General features: G+C 43.9%; 3 protein-coding genes across 3 annotated transcripts; 1 reads left to right on the plus strand and 2 right to left on the minus strand.

Annotated features, from left to right (window-relative positions):
* Positions 1–400: 400 nt before the first annotated feature.
* LOC310783622 (alpha-N-acetylneuraminate alpha-2,8-sialyltransferase ST8SIA3-like) lies at positions 401–4,205 on the plus strand (the record flags this gene model as incomplete). Its single annotated transcript, XM_083644524.1, has 4 exons — positions 401–558; positions 955–1,077; positions 2,684–3,241; positions 3,923–4,205. 4 exons carry the CDS (start codon positions 401–403, stop codon positions 4,203–4,205), a joined length of 1,122 nt encoding a protein of 373 aa, XP_083500650.1.
* Positions 4,206–7,060: 2,855 nt separating this feature from the next.
* Positions 7,061–15,721, minus strand: LOC310783550 (ras-related protein Rab-27B-like). Its single transcript, XM_083644437.1, has 5 exons — positions 15,552–15,721; positions 14,794–14,879; positions 14,497–14,600; positions 13,724–13,847; positions 7,061–8,284 (listed from the first exon to the last, which is right to left on the minus strand). The coding sequence occupies exons 1-5, from the start codon at positions 15,705–15,707 to the stop codon at positions 8,095–8,097; spliced, it is 660 nt and encodes a 219-aa protein (XP_083500563.1). The 5' UTR covers positions 15,708–15,721; the 3' UTR covers positions 7,061–8,094.
* A 1,691-nt stretch (positions 15,722–17,412) lies between these two features.
* On the minus strand, positions 17,413–27,396 carry poli (polymerase (DNA directed) iota). Its single transcript, XM_083644914.1, has 10 exons — positions 27,313–27,396; positions 27,032–27,160; positions 26,282–26,446; positions 25,752–25,898; positions 24,998–25,234; positions 23,939–24,120; positions 22,089–22,180; positions 21,860–21,993; positions 19,384–19,589; positions 17,413–18,509 (listed from the first exon to the last, which is right to left on the minus strand). The coding sequence occupies exons 2-10, from the start codon at positions 27,093–27,095 to the stop codon at positions 17,574–17,576; spliced, it is 2,163 nt and encodes a 720-aa protein (XP_083501040.1). The 5' UTR covers positions 27,096–27,160; positions 27,313–27,396; the 3' UTR covers positions 17,413–17,573.
* Positions 27,397–27,831: the final 435 nt, after the last annotated feature.

The raw sequence follows: 27,831 nt of genomic DNA on the forward strand, positions 1-27,831 counted from the left end.
AGGCATGAAGGGATTTATTTTCAACCCATTCACTTTATTATTAGACAATCATTCCTTTATGCTGCGAGTTGAATGGCTTGGTACGGGTGGGAGGGGGCTGGGTGATGGGGGCGTCTTTGCTGGCTGGATGTGTTGACACGCATCTCCGATCCATCTCATGATTAAACTGGCTGCCGACCGAGAGAGGGATTGCAGCGGGGTCTGAGAGCCAGGGGCTGGGGCGCACACAGTCACAGGCAGGGATGAGAGAGGACGGAGACGCGGCATCACCATGCAGCCGACCACCATCGTCCATTTTTATTACGCGATATGAAACGATGAAATCGACCAGAGATGACAACCTCCTATGCCGACGACGTATCGCTCGCAAACAGGGAATGAAATAATACTCCTGCCCAAGATGGTCCGCATCGCAAACGCGCTGGGTCTGGTTATTCTGAGCGTCGCTCTCCTCATCCTGTCGCTGATTAGCTATGTATCGATCAGAAAGGACAGCTTCTTCTCCTCCTCTAAATATGACATGGGGGGTCCGAGGATCATGTTCCATGCTGGATTTCGGTAAGTACATTTTAATTTCAATGCACAATTGTTTTTGCTTGATGAGATGCTGTGTAAACATAAAAAAACAGCCACATTAGGCCTGCACGCAACCTGCAGCAACACAGGAGTCCGGCCTAGTAGTGTGCATAAATCAAATGGAAACTGCATGATACAGGCTTATAAAGGGGAATGGATCGCTTTCCCTCCATTCAGCCTTGTTTTGAATAGGCCGTCCTTCCATCAGCCTCCTTTACAATCAAAACCGGAGAGCTGTCCAAGGTGCTGAGATTTGTAGTCTGATTGAGGTGCTGGCCAGCATGACCTAAGGCTGGCATGATCATATGTCATATCATACCACATTCACGTTTTGTTGCTCAAGTATATATTTTTACATAACGACATTGTTGTTCTCAGGTCTCAGTTTGCCATGAATTTCCTGGACCCGTCCTTCATCCCGTTAACGAACGCCCTCAACGAAGAGCTGCAAGGGAAACCTTCCAGGTGGAAATTCAATAGGACCGCTTTTTATCAGCAAAGGTAGGATCATGCTCTTAACTTATTCTGTTTTGTGTTACACCACCATCACCATGAAACCAAACCCATCGATTTGATCCATTAAAGGGTGGTTTATATGGGATATTATATTCATGAGTTGATTCGTGGAGATGCCAGTAGACTAATTAGCCTACTTTTTTGGGGGGTCTTTGTTGGGGGTATTGATGGAAAGTTTCGGCCTCTTTCATTATATTATATTATATTATATTATATTACAGAGGAGTAGTCAAAAATCAAGGCGGGGGGGGGGGGGGGGGGGGGGGGCGATAGTGTTTTAACCTCTCCCCAATAACTCCCTAATTTCATGTAGATTTTGAATTGATTTTCTATTTTATTTTTTTGCAGTGTCACAGTCTCAGAAAGGTTGTGCATCCCTGAATAGGCTTTCTGTCATCCTGAGGATATGCCATACGCAGCCTGTCCACAGTGAGAGGGACAGGACAGTTTCCTGTCAGAGGGACAGTTTGACCTATCGGTTATGATATGAGGATCCGGTGTTGGCAAGCAGCCGCCCTGCTGAGGTGTACCTTAGACACTAAATCCTGTAGCAGCTCCAGGAACTGCTCCTCTCTGGAGTTGGGCCCCTCCTCTGACTTCCCTGATGAGGGAGGGGGGAAGCAAAAAAAAAAAAAAACATATCACATTACTATAGTATTGCATCTTTAAAGGAACACTTCACCCTCGGATACTGTTACACGGTTGTATGTCATCAATCTGTGACGTTCAATCAATGCACTCCATTATTTTGTGATGAAGCGTTGTAATTTACTTCTTTGGTTGTACCCACTTTCCCCGCAACCTGCCTTATCTATTTCCAAGATTGCCTTTAATTCCCAGAGAAGGGATGTGAGCTTGTTACATTCAGCTGTGGGTAGATTATGGTCACGTAAGAGAAATTGATATTTTCACTTGCATTCCTCCCATTATGATTGTGAATGTGGGTGCAAAAATGCTCGAGAATGAGGTCCTTGCTCTATCTTGAGGGACTGACTCCAAACCTGACATTTACCGTTGATGATTTAGATAGGTGAAGGTTTTCTGCTATTAAACTCCATTGTAGGTGCTGGAAATATGTAGGAAGTATGTGGAAGTGATGTTACATTGTCTTGTTTGGCCAATAAGAAAAAGACACCACCAAACAACAAAATTAACACAGAAATGCAAGGTGCATCACCAATAACTGTTAGGGCTGGATGATATGAACAAAACAAAATACCACAATATTTTTTGATATCAATATTGAAACAATATTGTAGGGATGACTAAATTGACTATTGGTTTTACAAAAGATTTTCGATGAATAATCATCAGTAATATGGATATAATGACTAAGTGGATAAAGGCAAATAATAGAACAGCTAGAACAGTCTGTAAGTTCAGAAAATTACATCACTTTACTGTAATGCAGCCTTTAAAACCAGGAAAAAGACAACACTTATGCCATATCACGATATTAAGATATCCAAAATCTAAGGCGATATCTAATCTCATATCATGATATCGATATATCGTAATATTGATGTATTGTCCAGCCCCAGTAACAGTGTTGAAGTATTTTATGGTGGATTTCCCCCTCCCTGTCTTTCAGGAAAGAGATCTACACCTTCATTGACATCGCCAACAACTTCTCCCTCACCAAGAGCGGCGTGCGCGTGGGCCAGCTGATGCACTTTGACTACTCCAGCCACAAGTATGTCTTCTCCATCAGCAACAACTTCAAGTCCCTGCTGCCGGACACCTCTCCCATCATCAACAAGCACTACAACGTGTGCGCCGTGGTGGGCAACAGCGGCATCCTGACGGGCAGCCGCTGCGGCAACGAGATCGACCAGGCCGACTTTGTCTTCCGCTGCAACTTTGCGCCCACGGAGGTCTACTACAAGGACGTGGGCCGGAAGACCAACATGACCACCTTCAACCCCAGCATCCTGGAGAGGTACTACAACAACCTGCTGACCATCCAAGACAGGAACAACTTCTTCCTCAACCTGAAGAAGCTGGAGGGCGCCATCCTGTGGATCCCCGCCTTCTTCCTCCACACCTCGGCCACAGTAACCAGGACGCTGGTGGACTTCTTTGTGGAGCACAAGGGCCAACTGAAGATCGAGCTGGCCTGGCCGGGCAATATCATGCAGGACGTCAACAAGTAAGCAATGTTGACCTTATTTTATTTTATTTATTTATTTCAATTTTAACAATATATATGAACAAAAATGAACAAGCTCAGGCACAGTAACGGAAAACAAACAAACAAACAAAACATACATATATCAACAGTTATCATAATGTGGTGCTACCATCCGTATAAGGTGCTTATATACTTGTAAGAGATGTCGCACATGGGGTCCCACGCAAGGCGTCCAACAGAAACCAGCCGGGCAAGTCACCCACCGCCCCTAACCTCGTCGAGGACGTAGGCCAGAAACGGCTCCCAAATAGCGAGAAACTTCTTAAGTGAGTTGGTTCTCGAGGATCTGAGCCTCTCCATCCTTTGAATCCAGAATGTCCGTCAACCACGCAATGTTGACTTTATTGTTAGTTTCGTTTTTGTACAGCTCAACTGGGTAACAGAACCTAAATGGCAATACAACACAACAGCATTAAACGACATGGGGGGAAGAAAGTCATTTCAAATAGACCTGATGGAGAAAATGACTTAATAAGAGAGATGAGATATAGTGAAAAGGTTGAATTTCAGATGGAAGGGATCACTCGTGGTATTATCCTCACAGTGTTATCAGATACTGCTTTTGTTTTTCAGAGAACGCTGAAGCCATTTTGTTCCTAGTTTCTGTAAGTTCTAATTTGGTCATTTATCCGCCCACAGATACTGGAAGACTAAAAACCTATCCCCCAAACGGCTCAGCACTGGAATCCTCATGTACACTCTAGCCTCCGCCATGTGCGACGAGATCCACCTCTACGGCTTCTGGCCCTTCGGCTGGGACCCCAACACGGGCAAAGACCTGCCCTACCACTACTACGACAAGAAAGGGACCAAGTTCACCACAAAGTGGCAGGAGACCCACCAGCTGCCCAGCGAGTTCAAGCTGCTCTACAAGATGCACGGGGACGGTGTGACCAAACTCAGTCTGTCACACTGCGCTTAGACATTCCGACGGTCAGGAGGCGATGTCAGAGACCCGCCGTGGCCCAGATACATCGCGACTCAGCTCAGCTCATCTGTTGTGACGCACACCTGCAATTGCATGATAAGCGTTAAGACATTTCACACACACACACACACACACACACACACACACCCTCCCCCCCCCCCCTCATATTCTAGAAGACACACACTCATGTCGCCAACACTGCATCTAGCCTCTCTCGGCCAGTCACATGGTTCTTCGCACCAGGACGCTGGGGACCTAAATGATTGACTTGTCACAGCTGTGTTGTTGCTCCTTTGGTAATGTTGTGTTCAGGTTAGACACGTGCTGCTCACTCGCTTCCCATGATCCTCCTTTGCATGGCTGCTGGTAGTGGCTAAACGTCATTGAGTAGAACAAACGTCGTGTATTTATCTTAACTGGAGTCCGCAGGGGATTCAAACTGTGGAAAGTACACGAATAATCAGATCTTCCCAATTCCATTTTGAAAGAGAACAAAGTATCGATTGAGGTACAATGCTACCATTAAGCCTTTAAAAAAAAGGTATACTGATTCTGTACACTTTAATCACTGCCTAGTCTCAGGGAAGGAGTTAGATCAGTGTTTTTTTGTAATCAGATTCAATGCCTCGATGGAGGTGCAAATCCTGTGTTCAGTCCTATGTTCCCCTGAAGGTGCCAGGCACCGCTCCGGAGGTGCCAGACACCGCTCCGGAGGTGCCAGGCACCGCTCCGGAGGTGCCAGGCACCGCTCCGGAGGTGCCAGGCACCTCTCCGAAGGTGTCAGGCACCGCTCCGGAGGTATCAGGCACCTCTCCGGAGGTGCCAGGCACCGCTCCGGAGGTGCCAGGCACCTCTCCGAAGGTGTCAGGCACCGCTCCGAAGGTACCAGGCACAGCTCCGGAGGTGCCAGGCACCGCTCCGGAGGTACCAGGCACGGCTCCGGAGGTACCAGGCGCCGCTCCGAAGGTACCAGGCACGGCTCCGGAGGTGCCAGGCACCGCTCCGGAGGTGCCAGGCACCGCTCCGGAGGTGTCAGGCACCGCTCCGGAGGTGTCAGGCACCGCTCCGGAGGTGTCAGGCACCGCTCCGGAGGTGCCAGGCACAGCTCTGGAGGTGTCAGGCACAGCTCTGGAGGTGTCAGGCACAGCTCTGGAGGTGTCAGGCACCGCTCTGGAGGTGCCAGGCACGGCTCTGGAGGTGTCAGGCACAGCTCTGGAGGTGTCAGGCACCGCTCTGGAGGTGCCAGGCACCGCTCTGGAGGTACCAGGCACGGCTCTGGAGGTGCCAGGCACCGCTTTGGAGGTACCAGGCACCGCTCTGGAAGATGGTATTTGTTTACAATACTGAACCTGTATGTATGTCTTTTATCGTCCTAAGACAGCACGACTGTCCACGTCAAATCTTTTGGAATAAGAATCAACATTCCAACAACAAGCCATAGACTCACCTTATTTTCGGAGGGACAATAGTATCTTATCATTATAATACAGAATTTCAGAAAAAGGTATAGGCCTACATTAGGTTCTGAGATTATAAGACATTTAAAATATCTTCAAAAACATTATCAGGAAATACGGTTTATCTAACAGTTTGAGCACTCACATCATTTTTTGAAATATGTCATATACACCAACAACTGATATTGTTGTCGACCACCATTTCATTCTTACTCAACCACAACTGACACCTTGAATCCATGAATTGGGATTAGTTATCAGAGCTTTTGTTGACCAGAGTTTTTGTTGGCCAGCGGGGAAGTTATTTATTCAGCACATAACCATATCACTTCCAATATTTGACACAGATCAGAGAAATGAACTGTTTAATGACCTACTGCATCTTGTTTAAAGAGCATGAGCCAGTATTTGAATGGCATTGCATGCAAGAGGCACTAACAAAATCTTTTTGGGACGTTTTGTACAACCTTTTTGAAGATTGTTTTGAGGGTAAAAATTGAGTTATTTGCTATTGTTTATATTATATTCCTGATGATATTCCTTAGAATGTTGCCAGTGACTTTATATGAGAGATGTTTCGAGGAAGAAGAAGAAGAAAAAAAATCCTATTCCTATATTCCACATGGGACCAAACCTCTTATTATTGCTCATTTCGTCTCAGACAGAAACAAAGATCCGACTTTATTTTTGTATCTGTAACGTTAGATTATCTTGGCTTCTCAGAAAACAGGGCAACCCTATCATGCCAAACTGAACTGAAGGGGACCAGAGTCGACCGGCGTGTCGGGGGGGTTGGGGAGGGACCAGACAGGCATGTCGGGGGGGGTGGTGACTGCAGGAAGACTGGGCCCAAACAGGGATAGCCAGCCCCATGATTCCCTCATGACTCGCAACACGTGCTCATGTTGAAAGTCGAGCTTTAGTCAGTCAAGTGTACTGTGGTGGTATATTATGCCTTTGTTGTTCAGCTTTAGCATGGTAGGCATACAGATCCGTTTCTTTTCTCCGTGCAGCGAGGTTAATCACTCACACGTCTCCTCTCCCAATCACAACAACAACACACATCACGAAAAACACAAATCTGACATTTTAAGTTTTAATAGTGGAATCTTAGGCTATCTAGTTACCGTCATGAATGTGTATATTTAAAAGAGTAGCTCAATTCTATAGTCACACTTAATGTTTTTGTAACTACACCAAAGAGAAAAAGGTTACCATAATGTGGGGTGATTTCAGATGCTGTATGACAACTACTAGTACATGTTATCGTAGAGGAATATGGAATGTCATTGTCGTTCTCCTTGATTTGATGTAGGATGTTGTGGCACAAAGGGGAATTCTAGCTACTGTGTGGTAATCATGAAAAACTTGGCTTTTTTGGCTTCATTTCGGTGGAATTGTAGCCTACTGTCTGTCTGTGACCCCATGAATGTCCTCTTAAGAATAGTTATGTTCTTTGACAAACACACCAGCACTCACCATGAACTGGACATTCCCCCCCCCCCTCTTTTCAAAACCAATATATAGAATGTGTGTAAAACAATGATACTAATGGAATCTGTGAATATTGTAATTCCATTCACAATAAGAGTAAGAGCTTTCTGTGCATTACTTTTTCCCATGACAAGCGGCATACATCGTTTCAACATAAAAATGACTTTATTGAAAATGCAGCTTGACACACAGCTCCAGGAACCCTTTAACATTCTTGTACTTTCTTCAATCTGCATGGCAATTTTGTTCCGTCATCCATAAAAAAAAAGGCTTAGCTGCTTATGTACATGTCGTATAAAAGTCAGAACTCATGTAAGGGACTTTGTATCTTGGTTGTTCTAACAAAAACTATTGTCCATATAACGAAATGTAACCATGACCTAAATGTTTTTTGATTATACTCCATGATAAATATGTTATGTGCCTGCATATTCTTTCCATCAATGCCTCAATGTGTCAAATTAAAAACAGTATTTTTCTCTGATATGACTTTTTCTGAACCCAACTTGGTGTCGTGTTAAAACACAGATCCCAGTTTTTCAGCAGGATCTATTTCCAGTTCCTATTTACATATTTCAAAAAAGGGATTTGACTGTGCGGCACACTGTACTGTGCTTTCCTGAAACATTTGAATATGGGCACCGAACAATACACAGGTTGTGGAATAAATAGCATTACAGTGCAGCAAATACCAAGAGAGGAAAACACACTGTATAAACAGTAGGGCCAGCTGTCAAAGCTCTACTACTCTCAAATGTGGATTTTGGTTCATTTTAGCATCTGGAATAATCTGCTGTGTTTATCTGAGCAAGCCCCACCCAGCCAGCACCCCAGACAATCTCAAAATACAGTGTGACCTGGGGCAAATATGACAGGGTGCTATCATGTCCGCATATCTTTTTAGGAATGATCAAATCAATTCCATCAATCAGTCAGCAGGCGCACCACTTCCTGATGGGGGCCTCCTCCACCTCGTGGCTGGCGACAGGGCTGCCGTTGGGTTCGATCATGTGACCCCCAGCTGTGCTCTGCTCCATCCGCTTCATCACCAGGTCCAGCAGGGTGGTCACTGCCTGGTCCACCTCAGCACCTGTGGCCGCGCTCGTCTCAAAGTAGGGGATCCTGAGGAGAGGAGAGGAGAGGAGAGGAGAGAGAGGACTCACATTGATCTTGGTTCATCTTGGCTTGATCTCGGAAAGCCACATTCACTGTGTTTATGAGCGGTGCAGCTCAGTGCCTCCATCTACTGGTGAACTGATAGAAATAAGCGACATGGGGCAAATGCAAACCTATCTACAGCATAATTCAGTGGTTCTCAAATAGTGGGTCACGGGATCATTTCAGGGGGGGTGGGGGTGGGGTGGGGGGAGTCACCTGATGATTTATTGGGGGGGGGGGGGCACACAAAAGAACAACAACACATATTCATACTTTACCAGGGCCGCGGGAAGTAGGGGTGCTGCCTAGATTTTTTCCTTTTTTTTTTCTTTTCTTTTTTACAAATGTAATTAAAAATATTTTGCAGTGCACTATGTTCCTTTCTTGTTTAAGAATGTTTTGGGAAATGATTGCATTATTGATATACTGAAAATGTAGCCTATTTAAATAGAATTATCAACAATAACAATCAAGGAAGTTACATGCTTGTAGGCTAGAGAAGAAGAAGTTGTGTTGAACCAACCAACAACCAATACGAATTGTTTAATCTGGCAATAAAGAAATGTGAACTTGACATGCTATTTTAATAGCCTACTCAAAAATGCACCTCCCACTATACAGCAAAGAGAGGAGTAAATATTTCTTGATATATGCCATTCAGATCAGAATAATGAGTCTAGTCATTAAGTTTGCTGATAATATTTCTATCATGTTAAGTCTGTGTCATGTTAACTGGTGTATTCAGAGCAAATAGGGAGATATAGAGCATTATCATCATGCTATATATCTCCCTCTTTGCTCTGAATGAGTGAGAAAAGGAGAAAATACTGTATAATTACATCACAACAGTATCATAATGTTAATTTAAAATGAGATATTCCTCTAAATATGGCAAAAAAAGGTAAAAAAAAACACACCAAGAGAGTCCCTTCCTCCCAGCACCCCCTGCTTAAAGTGACTTCCAGCGGCCCTGTACTTTACAAATGTATTATTACTGTAATATGTGTTTTGTTTTGTTTTGTGAAATACTGAATTCGTTTTCAGCTTCTAGTACCGCTCTTATAATCTAATCAATGAAACTAATAGTCCATGGGCCAGACCAGATATCGGTATCACTCAAGGTGGCAAAATCTAGTCACATTTTTTGAAAAGGTACATGTCCATAGATGATATTTTGGTATGATAACCTTTGCTAAGTGGTAGCTTTGTCACAGTTATCAGCACATTAATTTAACCACCCCCTACAATAAATTGGTATTTAGGCGCTGGTGCATATCCTACTTTAGGCTCATTTTCAGGACCTTTACTCATGTTTTATGAAGGCATGTTTGGTCTAATTTTGAAGGGTAGACTCATAGGTTCATTTAAGCACAGTTGTGAGTTTGTCTAATAAACATATAGGTCACATGGGCTCTTCAAAGTGTCAACAACATTCGTTTTTCCACCATTTCCGCCTAAACTATAGTCTTTATTTGAGCATTGTGACATGTAGGAACATCACTGACACAAATAACAAAACCTGAAATACTCACAGGACTGTAACAACTTAGGAAATGTATAATCTTCCCATATTATCCCACAATGAAGGCTGATTGTGGGCCTTAAAGTAGAATATGAACCCGGGCCAGAATTTTCACTAATTGGTAGCACCCAAGTTGACAAATTCTAGTTTTGTAGATGATATTTCAACTTGATAAATCTTCCCAAGTGGTATATTAGTCACAGTTAACCCACAATGACACCAAATGTTGATCCAAAGAAAGAGACAATCGTGTCACTTTATTTGAACAGAACATGTGATAGAAAAGAATCAAGAATTCTAACTTTCAATCATTTATTTAACCAATGATCTTTATCATCACCACTATCACAAATATAATATTAAACAGTATTCATAATCTGTTTTATTCATTATCATCATTATCATCATAGTCATCCAGGGCCACGGCAACTTCTACATCCAGGGGGAGCATACGGGTATTCGCCTCCTCATGGGAAGACTTTAGCTCTTCAACAACATTACAATCTTTTTTGTTGAGACAATAGCATGTCTCTCCACAGGTTGCAAATAGCTGCTTGTCATGAAGCTTTACCCAGTTCTGTGGCAGCTTTCACTGGTCCACGATGAATGTTATCAAGGCAGTTTTCCTGTCTGGATTACATAACATTTTTCTCCACTGCACGACATTGTGTCCTGGGGCAATGTTCTTCCATTGAGTGCTACTACTTGCTGAACCACAACTGCATCTCTCGGCATTCTTGATTGATGTTTTCCAGTACACATCAAACACCACATCTATTCAGTTACTGAGTAACTGAAAGAGAGAGAAAGAGTAACTGTTACTCTTTCTCCTTCATGCAAAGCTAGGTTCAACACAGAACCAGAAATCTCAGGGGGCATGGTGGCTCAGTGGTAGAGCTGTCGCCTCACAGCTAGAAGGTCCTGGGTTCGATTCTCACCTGGGACGCTGTGAGCGCTGAAGGAATGCGTGCATGTCCTCGAGTGCCCACAAAAAGGCCTTTCTGTGTGGAGTTTGCATGTTCTCCCCATGCCCCCTGGGGGTTTCCTTCATATAGGAACCCCTCACCAAAACATGCAATATCCTGGTTGCTAATGTGGCGCCTCCTCTGGTCGTTACGAGCGCCTGTTCGGAGGGAGGGGAACTGGTTGGAATAGCGTGAACCTCCCACGTGCTATGTCCTACCGGTGAAGCTTCCCCTGTCAGGTGAAAAGAAGCGGCTGGCTAACTGCCCATGTCTCGGAGGAAGCATGGAGCCATTTTCGGCTCTCCCCAGATCGGCAGAGGGTGGAGCAGCAACCAAGATAAATAAATTAAATTAGCACTAATGGGGGATAAAAATGGGATTAAAAAAAATCGGGGGGAAAAAAGAGAGAGAAAAGAACAAGAAATCTCTCCAAAAGTCTTGCCATCATCTTTCAGCATGAGTGGTCTCCAATATCTTCAACTGCTAATGTTGATTTCTCTAGCGAGTGCAGCGGCTTTGTTGGTTTTCCGCAATGAGACATCTGGATTGAAAGTGACCAAGGCAGTGGACCATGAGCCCCATGACATCTTCAATGTGGAGATCTTTATTTTGCGAAGCAATGATCATATGCCCAAAAATATTTCTATCTGGTTTCAAGACCAGCTCCTTGTTTTGTGTTTTGTTTCCTCTATCTCTTTTTGTGATGACTGAGAATCTCTTCAGATTCTTTTTTTCCTCACTTTGTCATGGAACTTGGTTGCTGGTTACTCTTTCTCTATATGATTGTTCAAAGTGTTATTATTACTACTGTAATTGCTACTGTTGTGTCAGCTAGAATTAGCTAGACATATTTTATGTGAAGTCCTCTGAGACATGCTTGTGAATTAGGGCTATACAAATAAACTTGACTTGACTGACTTGACTTGGTGACACAGCAATTCCTGTGGAAAGACTGATGATATTAGACTGATCTGGACCTAGAGGGTTTACCCAGCTTTTCTCCATAAGCTCTACAAAGGCATTCACATCTGCCCTATCCTTCTCTATTCTGGGCTTCTGTAGATCGTGATGACTGAAACAGTCTGTGGACTTGTTGCCTCTCATGTCCCTGAGCTGCCTCAGATACTGAAGTGACTGCACCAGTTTTCAGGCTGAAACTCTTGGTTCCTCCAGCAGTCTGATTGTCCTTGTTTATGGTCTCCTCAATTGTCTGGTCTACCATAATCTTTCCAATATGGAATAATTTGTCTGCAGGACGTATGCACCGTCATCCAGTGTATGTGATGCCAACAATCTTTGCTACCTGCTGTTCTGCACCAAATGTCTTCGAGTGCACACCGCCCGGGTGGGGTCGTCAAAAGGGCCTTTCTGTGTGGAGTTTGCATGTTCTCCCCGTGCCCCCTGGGCGTTTCCTTCATATACGAACCCCTCACCAAAACATGCAATATCGTGGTCACTGAAGTGGTGCCTCCTCTGGTCGTTCGGGGCGCCTGTTCAGAGGGAGGGGAACTCATTGGAATAGCGTGATCCTCCCACGTGCTATGTCCTACCGGTGAAGCTTCCCGTCAGGTGAAAAGAAGCGGCTGTCTACACTACACTGCCCATGTCTCGGAGGAAGCATGGAGCCAGTTTCAGCTCTCCCCAGATCGGCAGAGGGTGGAGCAGCAACCAAGATAAATAAATAAAAAATTAGGACTAATGGGGTCTAAAAAAAATAGAAAAAAGAAGAAAAAAAATTGACTGTTTAATATTATATTTGTGATAGTGGTGTTCTATTCAAATAAAGTGACAAGATTGTCTCTTTCTTTGGATCAACGTTTGGTGTAATTGAGGGTTAACTGTGACTAAGATACCACTTGGGAAGGTTTATCAAGTTGAAATATCTAAAGGTACAGACCTTTTCAAAATACAAAACTAGAATTTGCCAACTTGGGTGGTACCAATTAGTGAAGATTCTGGCCCGGGTTCATATTCTACTTTAAGGCCCACAATCAGCCTTCATTGTGGGATAATATGGGAAGATTATACATTTCCTAAGTTGTTAGTCCTGTGAGTATTTCAGGTTTTGTTATTTGTGTCAGTGATGTTCCTACATATCATAATGCTCAAATAAAGACTATAGTTTAGGCAGAAATGGTGGAAAAATGAATGTTGTTGACAATTTGAAGAGCCCATGTGACCTCTATGTTTATTAGACAAACTCACAACTGTGCTTAAATGAACATATGAGTCTACCCTTTAAAATTAGACCAAACATACCTTCATAAAACATGAGTAAAGGTCCTGAAAATGAGCCTAAAGTAGGATATGCACCAGCGCCTAGATACCAATTTATTGTAGGGGGTGGTTAACTTGATGTGCTGATAACTGTGACAAAGCTACCACTTAGCAAAGGTTATCATACCAAAATATCATCTATGGACATGTACCTTTTCAAAAAATTTGACTAGATTTTGCCACCTTGAGTGATACCGATAAGTGAAATTTTGGGCTTTGGCCCATGGACTATAAATGAAAAGGGGAAAATAATGTTTCGGGGTGAGCCGTCACTCTGAATAAGAAGCCTGTGACCGCTTTGAGAACCACTGATCTTTGTGGATTGTGCGCGTGAAGCAAGTTATAGATATTTGTGTGATGTGGTTCAGCTGAGGGAAATCACTGCCAAATCAAAGTGGCCATATGCTTTTAATTTGATTCACGTTTCCAAATAGATTTCTGATGTAACTTGCACCAATGCAAATAGGTGCAACAATGTGTTGAAAGGGAAGGGGTGGACGTGGGTGAGAAGGCCACTTTCATCCCAGATGATTTATTTTGGCCCATGGCAACCCCAAAAAAAACACCCGCCCCGCCACACATAGAAGATGTATATTTATCTAAACACTCGCCCACAGATAATAGCAATTTATGCCTCACCCATATCTGTCGGCCAGATCTTTGGCCTGCCTGGCATGAACATCTCTCATGTCCTGCAGGTCTGCCTTGGTACCCACCAGCACGATGTCTGGGCTGTCACAGTACGCGTTAGCCTGTAGCTGACCTGAACCAACACAGAGACAATCATTTACTCCCATATAGCGCTAATTAATGTGTGCAACAGAGCAAATTTGAACCCATGTCTGCCAGTTAGGACACCAAGCGCACAGCTAGGGATGAAACGAGTACCGGTTTAATGATAATCGGTGATCAAATTCCTGACGGTTAGTATTACCGTTTACATTTTCATTATCATTAAAGGCATGTTATTATGAATACCGTGTTGCCGTGATTACAGCTCTGTGAAAAACGGTAAATGCTGTCACTCATCAACCAGTTTTCAATATAAAACTTGGGCGAAATGAGTGCATCAGTACTTTTTGAAAATTTTCAGTACGATAATACTGATAATTTCGGTCACTATCGTGAAATGAAATTTTCATACCGTTTCATCTTTAAGCACGGCATTACAGTCCGTCAGCCATCAGTCGATGAATAAATGTTCAAGTTTTGAAGGTTATCATGTAGGCTCACTAGGCTGACTGACATAGTGAACTTTACATCTCACTTTTTGCAACAAGAGGGAATACATTTTTAATTTTTAATAGCATACTCTTGACTGAGGGAGACCAGGTTTGAAGTGTGATAGAGGCAGTCTGACTGAAGCCAGACCATCGATCTACAACACAACAGGCTACTTGGATGACACCTACTCATCCAGTTCCTGACGTTGAGGAAGCTTTGCTGATTGGTCAAGTCGAACATCAGCAGAAAGCCCATAGCGTCTCTGAAGAAAGCTGTGGTGAGGCTGCGGAACCTGAGGAGGAGTGCAAAGCTTTTATTACACAACTTAAAATTACCCTTTCTAGATTTCCCAAGTCTATCAAAATACTTGTAAATTATATACAGTATACACACCGTATATGTGGTGGTGAATGTAAGGGACACGAAATAACAAGAGGAGCTCAACTGAAATCTTTAGTGAACATCTAGTCATAGGGTGTGAATACCTCTCCTGTCCCGCTGTGTCCCAGAGCTGAAGGTGAACACTGAAGTTCCTCTCGGTGGTCCCATCAGCACCCATCCCCGTGTACATCTGACGCAAAGCACAAAGCATCACAGGCCAACACATGTGACTTGCATGCAAAGACATAAAACACTGGTTTGCTCCCGAGCTGTGACAACCTCTACACACTTCTGTGCTGGAGGATATTTTAAGACACATGACAAAGACATTGTCAGTTATAAACAACAAGTAATACTGTAGCCTTTAAAGTCACACTGAAATTATTATTATTATTATTATTATTATTATTATTATGCCTTTTTAGGCCCTTTAACTCTCATACCATACACATATTTTACAAATTCTGCTAAAAACCAAAACAAATAAACGCAAATTTTCATGCAATTCTAGTTCAAAATCTTATTACTTCTACTTCCTGGAAAACTGAAAATGTTTAGTGGTGACTTCATCGTGTACCAGGACCGCCCTTCAACCACATAAAACATTATTTCTTTCCCCAACTGAAAAACCCATTGATTTAAGCTGTTGCATGATCTCCACGTTATGTCGCCCCCCGCCCCCAATACCCTGTTTCAACAGGAAATACATCACATTACAGAGGCAAGATGCTCCCAGAATACAGTTGTGTTGTGACATGTATGTATGACATATTTATGTACCTGTATAGCAATAAAGACAATTTATTTTATAATGCAATTAAGATAACAGTTGTCGAGTTTTTCCAGTGCACCACCCACTCACCACTCGCTTTTCCCTGAAGTCGATCCCCACTGTGGTGGTGAACTTGCGGTTGAACTTGTTGTCGGTGTACCTGTAGAGGAAGGTGGTCTTGCCCACTCCCGAGTCCCCCAGCGCCAGCAGCTTGATCAGATAGTCATACTCCCCGGCGTCGGCCATTGTGCAGCTGGTTTGCTCACCCTGCCCTGGAGCTGAAGTCACAGTACCATCCTATGCTGATTCCATGCATCATGTACCAAAAACTCCCAAGCAATGAAACTCGCTGGAGGGGGTCACTCCAGCACCTAAATGCACTCTTTGTTCTGACGGCGCATCACTACCCTGTTAACATGACAGTAAGTGCTTATATAGGGCGAGTCTACTAGAATAATGTGAAATAGTTCCACGTTCGGAGGCATAGCTGACCATCACACACAGGCTTAGTGGGACGTCATAACTCCCCGCTCATTAAGACGGCGCTGATCACAGAGCAGCACATGACCGGAGCCGCCTTCCACATGAGCAGTCAAATGCCTCTCGAGACTTTTCTCTAACGGAGCACAACATTGGCCCGTTTCACAGACAGAACTTCTTTTATTGACTATGGCCAGCCAGCTCAACGCTGCGTGACGCCACTCGGCTCAATGCCTTCAGTTACACTTGCGGCTTATGCAAGACGGCGTATTAACGGTGCCACGGGAAAATCATATTTAGTTTAAAAAATTCATAGCCCCTCGTGGGCAGAAATAACCTTAAAGGATATCAGCTACTGTCATGCAACTCAGATTGCATTAGAACAGCAGTGACATGAAGATCCTCCCATGAAATCTACAGTCATTTCCCAAGTGCGTGATTAAATGTATTGGATTCTATACAATCAGCAGAGCAGGAGAGGGAGGGCAGAGGCAACAACATCATGAGACTAACCTCTAACTAACAGCAGGTACTATAATTGTCTGACATTTATCTGACATATAACAATTTCCTCGAGTAAATTACAGGTTTGAAATTATCTTTGTAGAGGAGTATCAAATTGTCTTTTTGGTTATTTTGTCAAACATATCCCACAAGGCAAATCAAATCCAGACGACATCAAAACTCATCACGCAGCACAATCACGTTTCCCCTCCAGTAAATATGGCCTGGAGTGGACCCAGTATCCAAACGAATTATCACAGCAAACCTGAAGATGAAATGATGAAAGCCAACAGCAGTGCCCACGGCTCGCTTGAGCCAACTAAAGGTAAAAAAAAAAAAACTATCTCACCAATCTAGCCGGAAGAAGCACCAACGTCCATTCAGAAGGAGCTCAACTCGTTCTGGTCAAATAAAACAGTCACTATCATGATGCGACGGGACAGAACTACAGTGAACCTTTCCCCCCTCTCACATGTGATTCCAGGGAGGAGTTTCAGGTTAACGCAAACCAAGCAGGGCTCTGTGTTCACAGACCAAGCAGGGCTCTGTGTTCACAGACCTTGTGTTTTCTGGTATTTCTCATGAGGAAAGAGGCTCTGTGTGCCTCTGTGGATTTCAGTGGAGATCGTCCAACCGGGGGAACTGGCCCCACTTCCAGAGGCTCAGGGAAGTAATCCGTCTGCCTGAAACAAGGGTGCACAACAAGACAAACAGAGTGAACCTCGATCTATAAACTATCAATGCTTTGCAAAATATTGCCATTAATATGCCTGGTGCACTGTGCAACTGTAGAACAGCCGCAATTAGCTTTATAATAAGCGATGACATAATGAGGGCAAAGAGAGACTTGATTTTGGGGGAGGAGGGACTCCACAGTGTTTAATGCGCGTGCAAAACCAAGCGACTTGCCAGTGTTTTTAATTTAATATTCAGTTTCATAAAAGGAACTGAGTTTTATTTCCAAAAAGGTAACTAATCTGCATATTTACATACTGTATGTACAGTTCACACCATATGAGAGAAATGTAGAATCTCCGAAACAAAAATATGATGTCAAAATATGTGTTTGTCCGCATTTAGCATCATCTTCAACTGTCTTTGGTGGAATCCAGTTCACAATGGGCTACGCTAATTGGGTTTGAAATACTTGAGCAAGCTGTTTGCCTGACTGCCCTTTGCTGCAGCCTTTCTGCCTTTGGTCACTGAGCTCCTCCCCGGTTTCCTAGAGGAGGGGGTCTTCATAGAGGAGGGGGTCTTCATAGAGGAGGGCGTCTTCATGGAGGAGGGCGTCTTCATGGAGGAGGGAGTCTTCATGGAGGAGGGAGTCTTCAAAACTGGCTTCCGTTGCTCCCATTCAGACATCAACTCCCTCTGGACGTCCGGGGGGAGCTGGGAGAACACCTCAGGGTCCACGTCTACCGGGAAGCGACAGTCAGAAGACCGGGCAGACGGCGGCCTCCCTCCCTCCATGACGGTTTCTCCTGGTGCTGCTCTCGGGCCCGGAGGCCACTGCTGATTCACGGTGATCATTTTGTCAGATGAATCCAAGTCGCTTACAGTCTCTTTGCTGTCTTTGAGACTGTGTGACTCGGTGTGTGTGGGGGGACCAGTGTCTTCTCTGTCTTTGAGACTGTGTGACTCGGTGTGTGTGGGGTGACCAGTCTCTTTTCTGTCTTTGAGACTGTGTGAGTCAGTGTGTGTGGGGGGACCAGTCTCTTTTCTGTCTTTGAGACTGTGTGACTCGGTGTGTGTGGGGGGACCAGTCTCTTTTCTGTCTTTGAGACTGTGTGAGTCAGTGTGTGTGGGGGGACCAGTGTCTTCTCTATCTTTGAGACTGTGTGAGTCAGTGTGTGCGGGGGGACCAGTCTCTTTTCTGTCTTTGAGACTGTGTCTTTGAGCCTTCTGAGGCTGTGGGGCTGCTACAGAGATGGCAGTGCTCTGCTTTGAGGGTACTCCGTGTAGCGCTCTCTTCACTCTGGGAGAGCTTTCAGCAGGTATGGTCATTTGTAAAGTATCCTGAGCACTCGTACCCTCTGTGCTAATCCCACCTGGAGAGAAATTGTCCTATTGGAGAAAAAAGGGAGAGGAGCACAACATGATTCCCAGAATTTTAATTTTAATTAACTTTGATTTCCAGAGGGCTTCAAACCTTCAATCACAGGCTGATCGGTGCTTATCAGGAGGGACATTCAGTACTCATCACATGTAGCATAGCAGCAGAGGATGAACGGATGACATTCTAAGCAAATTCCAACACATTACGAGTCCCGGCTCCCAGACAATTGGATATCTCCGCCTACCAATCGGCAAGGAATGCCCATCTTGAAATCAAAAATAGTAGTTTGAACGGCAGTGAAAATGGCCGATAACAAAACTTTGCATCTTTGTCAAGTTATCGGAAATTACGCTCTCTCCCCCCGTTATCCTCCGCAGCAACGTCCCGAGCAATGTTACATTATTTGATTCCGTTTTATTTGTTCACAAGCACAGGATGTCTGCATGTCACCGCCCCCTTCTGCATAAAGACTCTGGATTGGTTCTGCAATGCAGGTTTTTTTTAAACTCTCAAATTGTTTCCACCCAGTTTCAACTACGAAAGCTGGGAGAAAGTTCTCGCGGATAGAGACTGAGAACTGAGTCTACATTACTCACAGATAACATCAACATACTGTAAGTTTATACATGTACCTTCAAGGTAGAACTGAACAATGAATACAATAAAATCTCAATATGAACTTCTGCAATTTACAAATCACAGAGGCTGCAATTAATCAGGTAAGGTGTTCTGTCAAATAATCACAATTAAAAAATGTTGGTCAATATCTTTCAGCCCTAATTCAAAGGACTCTCAAAAGAAAACAAACAAACAACTGAAAGGTGATGACAAGCCTGATGGGACAGTGTTACCTGACTGTCAGTTATGATTAGAAAGTCGTACCTGGTTCTGCGAAGCGTTCTGTGTTTTTCTGGGAGAAGTGAAGAAGGAGGTAATGGCGCCCTTGCGGCTGGCTGCAGCCCCTCTGGCCTGCAGGTTAGTGAAGCAGACGTTGATGAGGGTGAGGTGGAAGGCTGTGCCGCCGTCCACCATCTTGTGAAACAGCTTCATGGACAGGGAGAGCAGCTGGACCGGGGCATCACTGCTGCCTACAGGAGAACAGATTTAACGGTACTTAATTTCATCACTACATTCATGGGGAAAATAATAAACAATAAAAAACAGGTTTCCCACACTCACTCAGAGATCAAATTAAAGATTTCTTTTTTAAAAAATTTTGGGGAGGGCATTTTTGCCTGTATTGGATAGGACAGTAGGCAGACAGGAAAGGTGGGGAGAGAGAGAGGAGATGACATGCGGCAAACGACCACGGGTCAGATTCGAACCGGTCGCGCGAAGGACTAGTCTTTGTGAAGGACTAGTCTTTGTGAAGGACTAGTCATGGCGAAGGACTAGTCTTTGTGAAGGACTAGTCTTTGCGAAGGACTAGTCTTTGCGAAGGACTAGTCTTTGCGAAGGACTAGTCTTTGTGAAGGACTAGCCTTTGTGGTACGCATGCTACCAGGTGAGCCACCGGAACGCCCCAAATTCAAAAACTTTTTAATGACTTTCAATGTCTTGTTTTCGTGAATTTCAAGCACTCAAAATTGGCCCGTATTAGAGTCAAACATGTTATTGGTCAAAATTGGGACCCCACGGAAGCCTCATTTTATTGACTGATCTATTACTCATCTTGTCAAGCTAAGAAATCATGGAAAGAAAAGATTTGAAACACTAACTCCCAAACCCAAAACTGTGTAAAGCCTGACCTCTAATGGTCAAAACTAAGCATGCTACTGAAATACTGTAGCTATTGTTCTAGAGTACCGCAGGGATGACATTATTTTTGTAGCCTACTGTAGGCCAACAAAGAAGCAATTTGTAGTATTTTCTGTAAATCGTGATCTTTAAAATTTGCATTTACGCTTCACAAAATATCATAAAAGTGGTCCTCATTTGTGAAGATGATCTTGCTGAACACAAGGTTCGCAGTTTCATAAACGTTTCATAACCACACAGACCTTACAGTATTTTCAGGCATTTAACCCAAAATCCCAATAGAAAAATCCCATTGACTTTGAGACGAGGGACATAGAAATGCTAAAATCCGGGTCTTAGGACTCGTTCCTGCGGTTCTCTATGGCTGATCTTTGGTACCAGGTCACCTTGAGTACAACAGGTGGTGACATCACCTGGTAGATGTCAGGCCTGGTGGGGTTTCGTTAGTCTTAAAAAAAAAGGGAGGGGGGGGGGGGGGGGGCATCCGTTCATCTTCCAAAGATTCACACACTTTCAAAGGTTTTTCAGAGCCAGTGGGAACTGTGATAAAATGCCTACATATGATATGGGATGGGATAGAGACACTGCATGAAATAGGCCACGCCCATCACGGGGGAAAAGCTCCGTTCATTTCCACACCAGCGTCATTTTCCTTGAATTAAACATAGCTAAAAGCTGTTGTGTGGTGGGGCTGCGCAGACAACAAATGTAAAAAAAATCGCCAGTTAAAGTTTTTTTGTACTCCCGAGGAAAACAAGGAAGTCATTGAGAATTGGCGAGAAGAAAAATGTGGATGTTGCTGCCAATGAAGTAAGTTGGAGTGTTCATCTTCCGTATATATATATATATATGATATATAATATTATAATATATTATACATTATAGGTATGCTGGATTTAATGGTAGCCAAGGTGTTTGAGGTGGGGGCGACCTGTTGTCGGCCAGCCAGTAACTGAGCCGGTGTCTCAACCGACCCTGTATTTTATTAGATTTTATTTTATTTTATTTATTTTACTTGATTATATTTTATTGTACGTATTTTATTAGGATTTGTTGGGTTTATTTTTAATTGCACTAATTGTCTTTTATTTTATTTTATGCTTATTTTTATTGATTATTCACTGTGCCCTACTTCCCCATATTATCCTCCCCCCTGCGTGGCAGGCACACCCACGCGTTACTCGCAGACTCTGACAAGTGCTTGATGCACTCATACTGTTATACACTTACACACATCCAGGCATACACACAACAGTGCACATTTTATCACAGTCATCTTAAGGACCGCAATGGAAATAAGCTGTTAGCTTTATTGCGTTTTTTTATCCTTTTGATAATGGTGGGCCTGTGTATGTATATATGTATATATTGTTTGTTCATTATCAATAAAGAACTCAATCAATCAATCAATCAATATAGGATATTTTTGTGCAACACCCGACCATGCACGCGACATAGGAGAACGCCAGGATTGGACGGGAGTTTGTGTTTTTTCCCCCGTTTTGGGCGTGGTTTCTGAATGATGACTCGCTCCGCAGTGTCTCTACGGGCCTACAGGACAGCATTTCTACAATAGACTTCCTCGTGTGGACGAGCCTACCAGAGGTGACCTTCTGCCCTATGTGGTTGGGGATGGGACACTGGCGACTCTCCCGACTGAGCCACTTGTTGATGGCGGAGTATCTGCGGATGGTGAGCCGGAGGGTTTGCGGCTGCCTGCCGTCCTTGTGCATTCTGGTGTTGAGACAGATTCAAAACAGCTTTAGATTCAGTGGCTCACATCCTAACGGCTGCCATGACAGATGGAACAGGCTGTGAAATGATCCCACCTCTCCACCAGACTGCTCAGCAGCTCTTCAATCTTTTGCAAAACCTCTTTAGTTGAGGACATTTTCTTGAAAGAGTCTTCGTCGCTGAGAGACTGAAATATCAAGGACATACGAATCAGAAACAAAACAAAAATGATAGTGCAATGTCCGTGCAGTGTGTCAGGCTGCAGTGTGTCAGGCTGCGCAGACATTGTTAGCTCACTCACACACAGAAACTTTGCATTCTTATTATAGTTCTGATCGTGATACGCATTCACTGGCAATTTAATCAGGCCTTGCTCACAGAGTTGGCATGCAGAGGGTTTTCATCGTAGTTCACTTCCCTGGCTGATTCCAACTCTCAGCTGTGCTCCTCGACTCAGGTGAGCTCCATCAGTAGCTAACGAATGGAGCTCTCCATGGTGCTGAACCTGTGTTCACTCATTTTGGTCCGCTTATTAGCCATTTTTGCCCATTTAGTCAGCCCTACTTACCTGATTAAAAATCTGGCTCTGTTAGGTCACCCGCAGGGGTGCTCTTTACACTTCCTGAAAGATTCAGACATAGAATGGCATAGCCGTGGCTGAACACAATTTGCGTGCGCGCATGCACACATACACACACACACACACACACACACACACACACACACACACACACACACTTTGCATTCTTATTATAGGATTAAAGGGTCAATATATATATTTTCTGACTTTCTCACAGCACAAAATTACCAGAAAATGTGTGTGTGTGTGTGTGGGGGGGGGGGTGTGTGTGTGTGTGTGTATGTGTGTATGGTGTATGTGTGTGTGTGTATGTGTGTGTGTGTGTGTGTGTGGGGGGGGGGATGTGTGTGTGTGTGTGTGTGTGTGTGTGTGTGTGTGTGTGTGTATGTGTGTGTGTGTGTATGTGTCTGTGTGTGTGTGTGTGTGTGTGTGTGTGTGGGGGGGGGGGGTCAGATGGGTTTGCTGCTCAATATCAATGAATCAACAAGTACTTTGCCAGATGCTGAGATTTTTTTGCTTGATTTTTTACTTTCAAAATTAACGTTTTTGGCCCATAGAAAATATAGTATGGTCTGGTAGAAAGTGTAGTACCGTTGAAAGAAAAATCCCCTTCACATTGGAATTATGAAAAAATATAAAGAAATACAAAATGAGGAATGCCTCAAGGCAGCAGTATGCCTCTACCAGCTGTCCTTATGAATCTGTGAAAACAATGGAAGCCTTTTGTCTTCCAGAAAGTCGGGGAAAAGTGCAGTACAGAGAGCAGGAGCTTCTGACTGTGACTAATGCTGCCTTCAAGTGGGCTCGTGTTTACCGTGAATACGACATAAATCCACTTGAACGGCCCCCTCATGTGGTATTCACCACTTGGTATGTGGAATCTTTCTGAAAGCTCCGAAGCTCACGACTTGTGACGTGCCTGTGACTTTTTCACAAAATGGCGGGCGCCATAGACGTTGATACAAAGTAAATATATTGACATTTTAGCTATATAGAGCTTTTCATAGTCATTTTATAATTATGTCAGGGACATGTTGATATTCTCAACAGTCTCATCTTGTTTACTCTGTCATTATGCCTTTGCATCTCCTGCATTAAATTAGTTAGCGGCTTGCTAGCTAGTGGTAGCTAAATGGTTAGCCTCGGTGGCTTCTAGTCAAGTGCGCATGATCACGAGGTGACCACTTACTAGGTGTACACGACTTCTGGTCTCATATTCACAGTAAACGCGAGCCCACTTGAAGGCAGCAATATACATAGCAGGCTCTAGAGACCTTTCATGGGCATTAATGTGACAGGAAAAAAATAAAATCGTACTATTATCCTTTAAGAAGATCATTTGATTGCAGGCCGATCCTGCCCTACCTGTGGTGCCAGGCCAGTAGGAGTGACAGGTGAGTCATCGATTCCCAGAGACAGATTCTTCAAGCGCTGAGCATTGGAGTCTCCGAACTCTGTTGCCAAGTCAGCCAATGGGAAGAGCTGCAGGTCCTGCACACTGACCAATCCCAGGGCCTGAAGCTTCTTACTGGTCTGGTGTCCCACCCCTGAGAAGACATGATGGAACCATATAGGGAAGAATAACTACTATGAACCGCATGGGACAAAGAATGGGACAGAATAATGATGATTATGAATACATAAAAAAATACTGCCCTAAAAAGCCAAAAGAGAGCAAAGAAAAACATGTATGATTGACGATATATGTCGGGGGTATGTTTTTTTTTATGTCATTATTGTATAATGTTTGTTCTTTCCCAAACACAAATAAAACAAAAGGAAAATAAAGCGCAAGAGCGTAAAATAGCGAAACTGAGAAACATGAAAAATGACTTATAGTATTGTCGGTACATACAAGTCCACCCTAAGTACATAAGTCATTTAACAGCATTAATGGATATAGCTTTTGGTGATAGTAAATCTAAGGCTGCTTTCTCACTGGGAACGATTGCTTTCGTTCCGTTCTGTTCCGCACTCGGGAACGATTGCCCCCCCCCGCCCCTCTCCCCCGCTGGTCAGCTTTCACATTACAGCATTTCTTCCGCGCTCGGAAACGGAACAGGGTGCACTTGCATCATCAACTATGCCCGGAGTTTATCGTCGCCTGTTTGGGTTAGGGTTAGCTTTGTAACGGTTGGCTTGCACACTCGCAAGTGTTCCGTGCCCGGGCACGCCAAAGCGCTCCCCAGACCACCTATTCAAGTGGATCCTGTCAGCGTTCCCTGTTGCGCGCCCGGGCGCGGAACAGAACGGAACAGTACGCAACGTTCACAATCGTCAAATGTTTCCGAAACTGGGGTCAATTTGCATGGGGACAAGTGCGCTCGCGAACGGTACCGGGGCGCCAGTGAGAAAGCACCCTAAACCTGAGTCAAAGCCACCAACAGTAGTTTTTAGGACAGGATCAATAGCTAACTTCTGTACCTGGCACTTTGCGTAGCCCGCTCAGCCGGCCCATGATGTCGCCGACGTCCTCCGGCAGCAAGCTGGTCTGCTGGTTGGGTTTGAAGGAGCCCGACACCAGTTTGGCCAGCAGCTTGTTGGTGGCGATGCCGGCACAGCCCGTCAGGCCCAGTTTGCTGCTGATGGCGGCTCTCAGCTCTGCTGCGATGTGTGAACCTACAGCCAGCCGCGGGTGATCGCTGGCTTCAGTATCTGCACCTGAACAGACCAAGCGCCACAGAACCGATCTGAACACTTGACAATATCTTCGAGAATATACTTGGCATTCTTCAAAAGATTAGAGTCCAACACAGCGAAATACTCGCTGCATAGAAAATGCACCTTTTTCACCAATTTTCCAGCGATAATGAGTGTTGATATTTTCAGTTATTGGGAGTTGACAAGAGTTGATTAGAGTGTAGTTTGTCCACTCCTATAGCTGATATGGCTCTGGGCCTGGCTGTTCAAACTATCCATAATTGTTAACTTATAGACCAGGGGTTTTCAAAGTGTGGCAGAGTGAGCCTCCCCTCAGAGAACATATAGACAGCTATAGAGAGCAAAAACAACACATCAACACTCATTATTACCAAAAAAAACCTGCCATGAACCTTCTATGCAGCTGGAAACTGAGAGCCCTATGCAAATCTTTGATCGTTTTAGCCACTCGGCTCGTTTCACAACGCATTTCCTGGTTTCTATGAGCACTCTGTCTCTGGGCACCGAGGTGACTTACTGACATGGTTGTAGACGTGGCCTTCAAACGAACAGCCGTCAGACTGTGGTGTGTGTGTCAGCCTTCTCTCTACCATCTCTGTGACGTCCACAAAGTTCTCGTCAAATCCAAGCCTCTCCACTGATGGACAGCAGGACATCAGCAGCTCTGCATGAGGGACAAGACAAGATGAGGCGAGGTGAGACATAGATACTGTAGTTAGTAGCAGAGCTGGACGATGATTCAATATTATAATATCATTCATCGTCTTTAGGTGGAATCATATGGTGATGATATGGTGATTTTGAGATATGGTGATTTTAGGATATTGTGATACGCAATTCTGCTGTCAAAGCAAATTATATTTAAAAACTCTGACTAAAATGAGGTATGGTGGGAATATTATTTGAAAAGTTCAGTTTCGTTTGACATCACAACCTAACATTAGCCTCCCATTTGGTTCAATGGGATGAAAATGAGGGTGTATTTTCCCTGTAATGTTTTGTTTGTGTTGATTACTGTGATGACAGACAGTAGAGATACTACAGTACCTGTGACTTTGTAGGACATTTCCCTGTAGTGAGTCAGGTCCTCTCCTTTAACGAGCACCAGCTGAGGACATTTCTCCTTGGCATCAGTCACAGACATCATCTTTGTGATGCCCAGGTCTCTTGCCACATAGTTGCAGGTGACTATGATATACTTCTGCTGAACACCTGTGTGTGGATTGCAAAAGTCACTGTGCCATAAAAAGTCTCTGCTTTACCACAAACACATTTGAGGACCAACTTTTTTCTACCAGTACATTAGATCTGATAACTACCTCTTGTGCAGATCTTGTGTGTATTTTTCATTGTTTTCTCGAGATATTGAGTTCTTTATGTCATATTTTCTCGAGATAATGAGATAATTTGCATTTAAATTTATTTTTTGTAAACATTGGCTATGATCATTCTGTGGTGCAATGTCAGAGTACTACTGTAGGACTACATTGACATCACATTTTTCTTTAATCAAAGGACTGGCACTTGACTTTCACATCATCATAATGTGATGCACCTGGATGCACCAGGGTTGGAAATCTTTTAATTTACTCTTGTTTTCTCGAGATAACGACCTTAATCTATGCCCATTACTTTGGTATCATCTATACTAGAGACATTTAACGTAAATAACGCGTAATATCCAGAAAACAATGAATTTGTTACCATGATGAGTGGTATAAATAAAACATATAAATATATGTCCTCAATGTGCTTCTATAGTGTATTCTAGAGGAATAGATTAAGTATTCAGTTCACCTAAAGGGACATTCCTCAGTTTGGGGTTTCTGATCATTTCCACCTGGGCATAGAAGCAGTCCATGTCAAAATGTAGGATGACTCTGTGTGCAGGTGTTGGTGGTGGTATCTTACTGAAGCTGCTGGGCCCTGAAACAGAGAATTATTAGTAACAATTAGTACTCAGTAATGCATTGCCATGACAGCTGTCAGGCAAATGCTTTCTTCTGTTTGTCAAACTAAAACTCTCTAAATAGATACTGCTATATGGGTGTCCCAGGCTTTCCATAATGACGGTTTACCAGCAGCCGCAGCAACAGGGGCAGGAGTGAAGCTTCTCTTCCACTCAGCTTCATCCTCGTCCACTTCGTCCTCGCTGTTCTCCATTTCAAACGCCACAAGTTATCTCGATTTTTGGATTTCTTACACGCCAATGGAGTTTGGGTGATCAGAGGAACATGTGTAAAAAAAAAAAACAAGATTAATGGACACTATTTCAGATATCAAAGCAAGACGCTTCAATTTCAACTCACTTCCTGTATCTGTGCCACCGAGCGAGGTGAGTTTCGCCATTGCCACGCCTACTTAGGAGACTGGTCAGCCAATGAAGCTTCATACTATTGACAGACAGCCAATCACAAGCTGATAACCACGCCCATTTAAGAGACCGGAAGAGTACAATTTCTTATTGTTGGCGGAGCCTGGAGTGGAGTGTCTCATATATTAAAGGTCTCTGTTTCAGTTTTGTGGTGCACAGCCGCACAGCCTCTACCTGCCGGCCTGGAGGCTTTACTGCAACACAATAATCAACGATTAAACTG

This window comes from Poromitra crassiceps (genome assembly GCF_964638095.1).
Source record: "Poromitra crassiceps genome assembly, chromosome: 10".
NCBI lineage: Eukaryota > Metazoa > Chordata > Actinopteri > Beryciformes > Melamphaidae > Poromitra > Poromitra crassiceps.